The sequence below is a fragment of the Musca domestica genome, unplaced genomic scaffold (assembly GCF_030504385.1).
Source record: "Musca domestica strain aabys unplaced genomic scaffold, Musca_domestica.polishedcontigs.V.1.1 78, whole genome shotgun sequence".
Classification (NCBI taxonomy): Eukaryota; Metazoa; Arthropoda; class Insecta; order Diptera; family Muscidae; genus Musca; species Musca domestica.
The window spans coordinates 2,890,657-2,899,314 of record NW_026712403.1 but is presented as its reverse complement, the minus strand read 5'-3'; the positions used below and the strand labels follow the sequence as shown (position 1 = coordinate 2,899,314).

The following is an 8,658-nucleotide window of genomic DNA, read 5'->3' as shown; positions in this document are numbered from 1 at the left end:
GATTGCCAAGGATTTACGTAAAGCACATAATTTAGGTGGCGGTGTAATTCAAACGCTAGAGAAATCATTTTTTTTGGAAGTGGTGTAAAAAGGCGAAGAATTTTGAAGCTTTGTGTTTTAGCCTTCATTGGTCATGTAAGTTCTACGTTATGTTTATATTTTTGTAAATGTCCTAAAAATGTATTTTAGTTCTGTTTTCTCTTTTTATTATTAATTTTGCTCTTTTTCTTGTTCTCCTAATATATATTTATGCCAAAATTTTTTTAAGTATGAGTGTGTGTATGATTTTTTTTATATTGGACTCCACATAAGCTATAGCTTATTAAGTAGGTGAATTGGGTTAAATTGGTTATAGTTACGGATTTGATTTTGTCTGTTCTTTATGTAGGATATAGTAATAATAATAATAATTTTAATAGAAAACGTAATTTTATACCAAAAAAAAAGGAAAAATAGAAGTGAAAAATTGCCAAATTTGGAGATTTCGTAATACTGTTAAAGAAAGTATAAACATTAAACCAACTAGCGTCATTTATTTATATCGCACGAAAACACTTTGCTATTTTATACTATTATATGAATTTGCAAACAATGCAATTTTCCCTATGCATGTTAATTTGAAAGGAAAAACAAGTAATCAAATTCGTTAAAATTGTTGAAAAATGCATTTCATAAGAACCTCCGATTGCGTTGTATAAGAAAACATATAAAAATCGACTTATTTTTGAAAAACATATTTAAAAAAAATTGACATATCTATGTTCCCAAGCGTGGATGCATCTACAGCATCTACTGTTTTACCTCCTTAGTTTTAATTTGGAACGAAAATAGGTTAAAAGTACGAAATTGAAAGTTGAAAAAATTCAACTTTGACGGAACATAAATTACAGATAATGCAGGCTACCTTGAAATAATCGTACCATGTTTGTATCACACCAGAATTAAAAAAGTTAATATCATTTGCCAAATCGCTAAAGGCATCCCGTTTTATACCCTCAGCTATATGACTACACATTCGGACCAAATCCATTTCAGGACTTTTGGAGTCGATCTGGGGGTGTCCGTCTGCCTGTCTGGCTGGTGTGCACGTAGTATTATTATCAAACTCAGATCGAGTTCGGAGATGAACAATATCGGCCCACACCTTCTGGCACCCAAACAAAGGTCAACATTTTCACAGAAAATAATTTAACTTATAGAACATTTAATTTAGTTCAAACTTTGCAAGCCCTAATGTTTTCATCAGCGCTAGGTCAGATGCGAAAATGGACTGTATCGCCTCACTCTATCAAGTACCTCTCACACTCTTATAAAATGTGAAATAGGAACTCGATTATTTTCAAATGTCGCACATCTCAATATTTCCAACACAAGATCTGGTGCGAACAAAGGATGGAACAGGCCACTCCTTCTAATACCACCCCCACAACAGGTCAACATTTTGAATAATCATGCAGCTCATAAAATCTAAAATCAACATTTGGCTTATCCCAGTCGGACCACGTCTTCGGGTATCTCTCCCAAAATTGTTGAATAATTATAATCCTCACAAAATGTAAAATATGCATCAGATTCTCTTCAAACTTCAAACATCCAGAATATTTCCTCGGCCCATTTTTTCTGATGCATCTTCCACAAATTATCTGAATTTTCAATATTTATATCTCTCATAACTTTCAAACTTTATAATATGAATAGTCCTCCCGTTGTGGGGAGGTACAACGGGCTAAAATTCTGATTAATAAATATTCGCATAAAATTGGAAATAAATGCTCGATGTTCTTTAAAATTTGCCCATCCCAATATTTTTATCAGTGTTAGATGAAGTATGACATTTAAAAAAGCAGTAAATTCGGCCGATGAATAATGTCACTAAAATCGTCAAAATACCAAATATAGGGAGGTACCGTTTTATGGAGGCTATACGAAGATGTGGGCCTGCATTCGCAATTTTTTGCCATAGGCTGCAGTACCCATCACAAATTCTAAATACGTAATCCGAAACCAAATCCGGTGAATAATGTCCCTAAAATCGTAAAAATATCGTATATCGGGGGGTACCTTTGTATGTTGGCTACACGATATCGTGGACCTATATAGACATTTCTCTTCCAGAGGATAAAAAGAACTTGTAGTATGGATGGAATGTAGATAAAATCATCATAAAATACCGAACATAGGGAGGTACCGTAATATGGAGGATACGATATCGTGTACTTATATAGAATATACTCATCCAGGGGGGTGAAGTACTCAGAAGGAACTCCTTTGGTGAATTTTCAGACAATTTCATTGAAAAATTAGGTTACTATCATCAAAACACCGAATATCGGAGGTACCGTTATAGCACATCTTCCAAATTGACTTGGCTGCAAACCTAATCTGTGCAAAATTTTAGCTTCCTATCTTCATTCGTTTTGACTCTAGCGTGATTACAACAGACGAGCAGAAGGACGGACAGGGCTAAATCGTCTTAGAATTTTACGCTGATCAAAAATATATATACTTTGTTATGTCTAAAATTATTATTTCGATGAGTTACAAACAGAATGAGGAACTTAATATACTCTCCATACTATGTATGTTGGAGGGTATAAAAAGCATGGAACCCTTCGGTCCACTATATTTGTTGCCTCACGCACATTTCCACAGTTTCCAAAATTATCATATATCTTGTAAAAAGTGAAAGAAGTAGTCTATAAAGTTCAAATCTGACACGTTTTAAACATTTAATATTGACTTCCACTTCTCAAAAGCAACTATGGGTATATCTCGCTTCCTTCTCAAAACACATAGACATAATACCCTCCACTATGTGGTGTAGGGTATAATAAAATCCACTGGATTCAAAATTTGAAGTGTGCGCAATAAGAAAAGTGACTTGGATACAAAATTTTTGTTTTGGAATATATGTATAAGAATACCCGCTGAGTTCAAGTCCATGTATCAGCACAATCAATTAGAATATGCCAAGGTACAAACCAGGGAAATACAATAAGCCACTTCATTTAAAAAAAAAAACATGATAAATGGACTGATAGAAAATATTGGGGTTTAGTCAACTATCTTCAGAAATAAATAAAAAATAACTTTTTTTGAACATTTTTTTGAATGCATTTTTTTTATTCAGAAACTTAAGAAATTAAGGCGTTTTTCAAAATGGCCATAAAACTAAACAACAAATATTTCATCAATAATAAAATAAATGTAAAAAAAAAACAATGGAAAATATTATTAGAAAAAAATCTATATATGTATGTGTGTATATATGCGTATGTATGAATATACAAAACATTTGTTTCTATATATCAAAATCAAATATAGTATTAAATAAATACATAAGCTTTTTTTATTTAAAATATAAATATTTATTTATAGATAATTACTAAATTCAAACAATTGTCTAAGCTCTAGAGCTTTACAAAATATAAACTGAAGTTTTCCAAAACTAAATTGTTGAAGTATATGTTTAGGTATTTATTAGTAAATACAATTGAAATAAATATTATTAAATAATACTTAAGCAATGTTATATAAAAATAGAATTGAAAACACACACAAAACTAAATGGATATATTTTTTTTTTGATTTTTTAGCGGAAAATAAAGAAAATTTATTGAAAAGGAGTTTAAGGTAGATATACTATCTTAAATGTGTCCATATTTCTTTAAAAATTCTCTGAAAGAACTTAAAACTGTTCGAACGTGGCGATTTTTAAAATCAGTAAGGAAATTATTTTGTTGCTTGCAAATCAATTTGGTTTGAGGAATTCAAGAGGATTAAATAGGGCTAATACACTTTTTCACTTCTATTTTAGACTTAAACTAAATGAAAAGGGTTTTTGAATATAGAAATTAGAAAATATATTCTTTTCTTAAAAAAATATACATATGCAACTTAAATTTAAACTCACAAAAGTTCCTTACAAAAACAATTTACATTACAAAAATTAAAAAAAAAACTAATTTCAAATTAGCCTTGGTTTCTAATATTATTAGAGTAAAAATAATAGTTTCAATAGATAATTCTGCTTCCGGTTTTGTGTTCTTGTTGTTGTTATTTTCTTAAATTTATGCCTAAATATTTTGGTTAAATTTTGTGGTTAGTTTTGTTGGTAACTTTTTCTTAGCTTTTGATGTTCAGTTTTTTTATTTTTTAATACTAGTTGTTGTAGTCTAGATTTGATGTACATACATACCACACACACATTATGTATGTGGATGTATGTTTTAATGTAAATGTACCTTGTATGTAATAATAGTATTTGTTTTTTAGCTTCATTGTTTTTGTGTTAATTATTATTTTTTTGTTATATAATTTAGTTTAGTTTTACACCTCCCCCCATCTTGTTGGTGAGGAGGGAGAATGCAAAATGATCTACTAAAAAAAATTTACTTAAATAAATGTTTACTGTTTCATAAAAGGCCTTAACAATTCATTTCTTTGTTTGTTGTATGCACTTTTGAGGTTATGTTTTATTTCTTGTATTGATATCCATCTGCTCTTCCACTACGTGTTGATGGGGGAGAGAGAGACAGAGAGAGCGAGAGCACGTCGAAAACAGCTCGTGTTTACATCAATCTATGAATTAACTACATAATAATCCTGCTTATTTGGCATCTTAAGAAGACGTCTGGTCCGGAACTCATATGCTCGACGACAGAACATAACCAATTCCGGATTTGTGTTCTCTGGTACAACACGTATACTATAGTAATTGGGTCGTTTCGGTACAATATTGACATCTTCGATATCTTCTTCGGCTGCTCGTAGTCTTCGGCGATATCTGGAATTGAAATAAAAAACGAAATAGTGAGAATAATAATTAAAAGTTAAGAGGTTTAATAAAACTAAACATATACAGGGTGAGATGAAAAAAACTGCAACCAGCCGACAGCTGTTAAGATTATTCCAATTACAGCTCATTATATTGTTTACAAGCGTACAAAAACATTTTGGTGAGAATTTTCCAGAAAAAAGTTATTCGTGATGGTTGGAAAACCACAAATGGCTATCGTTAGAGCACTCCAGCATTTAAATGTCAACAAATATTTTGTGTCTCGTACCATCGCTTGTTACCGTGATACTGGTAGCGTAGCCCGACGTTAAGGAAGTGGACGGAAGAAAACAGCAACATCAGCAAAAATGATTCGAAAAGTAAAAAAGCGACTTGATCGGAACCTGCGTCGCAGTGACCGAAAAATGGCTTGTGAGCTGAACATATCGCAATATTCCATTCGGCAAATATTGAAAAATGAACTCGGGGTAAATCCATTGAAATTCCTAAAAGTGCACGAACTTACACCGAAAGTGGTGAACTGCCGAATTTTGCTTTCTCCGATGAGAAAACATTCGTTGTCCAGCAGTTTGTAAGCAAACAAAATGATCGTGTTTACTTGCCAAAGAAGTCAGCTAAAAATGTGCACCTTCGGTTGGCCACCAGGCGCCGGCCATGATGATGATGTGGACCACCGTAACAGCCGATGGTCGCTCTCCCCTCGTATTAATCGACCGTGGTATCAGAATAAATACCGAATATTATCGCGAAAATATTGTGGAGGGTGTATTCAAGCCTTTGGCACGCAAACATTTGGGCCGCAGACCTTGGACATTCCAACAGGACTCAGCACCATCGCACTCAAGCACGTGCCACCCAAGAATGGCTACAAAATGAGGTTCCTCGCCTCATTTCCAGCGCACAATGGCCACCAAAATCTCCGGATACCAATCCGTTGGACTATTGTGTCTGGAGTATATTGAAAAGCAAGGGTGGCACTAAAAAATACAAAAGTGTCGATTATCTCAAGGAAGCGCTTCGCCGGGAATCGGCTAAAATACCGCAGAGCAACATTCGGGTAGTGCGTTTGAAGGCCATAATTCGTGCCAAAATGATCAATTCGAACAAATCTAAACTTATTCTAAAATTTGATGCTATTACCGACATTTTTGCTTTCATTCAATAAAATTTAAAAAAAATGTAAAAATTGTGGCGTTTGACTTTGTTGCAGTTTTTTTAGTTCATCCTGTACTACGATCTTAAAAAAAACTTCGTACAAAGCCCTAAACATGACTGGCCCTTTTGACTGATTAAAGTCATCGGCTGGCTTCTTCTAAACTAACCTAAAACTCCTTTGTTCCTATACGAAGACGCCAGCCGATGACTTAAGCCAGTCACAAAAAAAACGTTTTATGTATTCTCACCTTTATGTTTCAGTAAAGCAAAGAAGTTTCCGTTTAATTCCTCGGCAACAATAAATAGGCTTATACCTCCTAAAAACCTGAATACTATGAATTCTCAAAGAAGAAGAGCTTTCAATTTCTGAAACCTTCGGACAAGCCACGCAATGGAGACTACCTTAAGAATTTCTCAAGATGTTTTTTCCGGACGTAGAAATCGAAAAAAACGTCGAAGTGGTCGAGAAACACCATCAGCTCAATCATGAGTGTCCGCAGGGAATTCTACTCCCACGAAAATCATTTTTCTCGAGAGATTACTCCTCCATTCATGAATAATTGAGAAGAAATAATTTGCGAATATGGCCACACCAATGGGCCTCCTTCGTACCTTGCGAATCCTATTTGTTGGGCAAATTTGAAGTGTTTTTGTTCTTTTTATGAAAATTAAATGAAAAAAAAAAAAATGGCAAATTATTGAATAAATAATGGTGTAATGGTCATGGGGTTAAGCCTAATTATTTTGCAACAACGGACAAAATATGTTGCAAACTTACTCCTCTTAAATAGTTTGGTAAAAAAATTCAAAATCAAACAATGATACGTCAAATGTTTTATCAAAAATAAGTAGATTTTTATATGTTTTCTTATATGGCACTAATCGGAGGTTGTTATGATATGCATTTTTCAACAACTTTTACAAATTTCAATAATTTTTAATTTAAAAATTTCAATTCCAAAATTCGTCTGACAGCTCTTTGTCCCTGCAGCTGTGTTGATGCGAATACCTGTATTCTTCTACCATGGTTTCTGGCAAATCGGTAGGTAAATGTAGGTATAGACAAAAGTGGGTTTTTAGATTTTTTTGAAAGGAAATGTCTTTATTTCAGTATTTCGATTTTTCCGATCAGTTGACAATCGACTTTCTATGATCTCAAAATTGAAAATCGAATACAAAAAGTCGAAGTCAATATTGCCTGCAGCAATGACCACAAATTCGATCTAGGCTTTTAAGACTAACACAGTTGTTTAATGGTTAGTCGATAGTCGACTAGAAACCACAGAAAAAAATGTCAAGGCGAAAACCCCAATAATAAAGAAGTCATGGACAAAATAAGGCAAAATAAATATTTTACAGTACCAAACCGAAGATTTCAAACAATCTAAAAATGCAAAAACTCAATAATAAAGAATAATATATTGAATGTGGATCATGGTTCAAGCCCTCCGCAGTTAAATGTGGAAGCTCACAGGAAGACAGTTAGCAATCAAAAGCGAAGGTGTACCTCAAATAATGGGACACCGAGTTCTAGAAGGAACATGTTTTCTTTAATCTAAGAATTAGGAAGGGAAGAAATTAAAAAATGTTCATGGAAGAAGTTACAAAAAAGGTTACGATGCAGGGCCTAAATAAACCAGTACCGGCTGGTGTTTGTAATCCAGCCACGAGTCACATCTCGTCGATATTCAGCGATCGTGAGCAAAATTCTTCCACAGATGTGGGCGCATTGGCATCTGTGGTCGAGGACACTGCTACAAACAGCAAACAGATTGATAAGGAAATTTCGGAGTAGGTTAAGTTCGATCCAGTATACGTCAGAGAATTTCGCAGCAAGTTCGAAACTTGAAGTCGTTGGACGCCAAAACAAGACTTTGGACGCGAAAAGATGGGAAGCATCGGATGAGCATTCCATTTCGGATCATCGATATTTAAGTTTTAAACTAACACTAATCGGAACTGCAATACGCAACTCCTGGAAACTTTTTGGCGAAAAAGTTGACAGATTAAATGATGTATCAAAAATAATTCTGAAAGATAGTGTAGGGCGTTTGGCGAACATACACTTTCCGCGGAGCAGACCGGCACGCCAAGATATGTCAGCAGCTAGTGGAAATATGATTGATGAAATTGACGAAATTACACATCATAAAATCGAAATCGACGTTAGCCGACTTTGTCAGTAAAGTTAAAATCGAAAGTCAACTTTTTTGTTTGACAATCGAAAAGTTTCAAATTCGACTTTTGTGTTGGATTACATATCCTAAGAAAGAACTACTCCATAACACTTACCTGCAGTATTCACTAAATGTCAGGACATAGCATTTATCTTCAATACAGGCAACCGAATTGTGATCACGATGTCGTGAGGCATACACCTCATCTGGGCTATCGCTGGGTTGGCGTCCCTGTTCGGTGTGTTCGGGGCGATAGTACCACAAGAGAGACATCATCATTTCACCTGTTAAAGAGAAAACAAGAGCAAGGGTTCAAATCAATCTATTTTTAAATGCATCTCAATCGGGAACTTACCATCCTCAGGATTTTCCCAGAGATGGGCAACCTTGGCCACATAGGGTAGCTCGTTATCTTCATTGGCCTTTAGAAGAACACAGTCACGGGTGCGTATAATATCACCCTCAACGTGACGCATAGCAGGATAACAAGTACGTATGACCAAAGGATCATCGCTCTGAAAGAAGCAA

At 34.3% G+C, this 8,658-nt stretch overlaps 1 protein-coding gene across 2 annotated transcripts in view; it reads right to left on the bottom strand.

Moving 5' to 3' along the window:
• Nucleotides 1–3,838: 3,838 nt before the first annotated feature.
• Nucleotides 3,839–8,658, bottom strand: part of LOC101890542 (serine/arginine repetitive matrix protein 2) — a 558,864-nt gene continuing 554,044 nt past the window's right edge. For both annotated transcript variants that reach the window (XM_059130660.1, XM_059130659.1), the window contains exons 7-9: nt 8,486–8,645; nt 8,246–8,414; nt 3,839–4,786 (exon numbers count right to left, since the gene is read on the bottom strand). In XM_059130660.1, the coding sequence (XP_058986643.1) occupies nt 4,582–4,786; nt 8,246–8,414; nt 8,486–8,645 (534 nt within the window). In that variant the 3' untranslated portion in view covers nt 3,839–4,581. The remainder of the gene's footprint in view (nt 4,787–8,245; nt 8,415–8,485; nt 8,646–8,658) is intronic.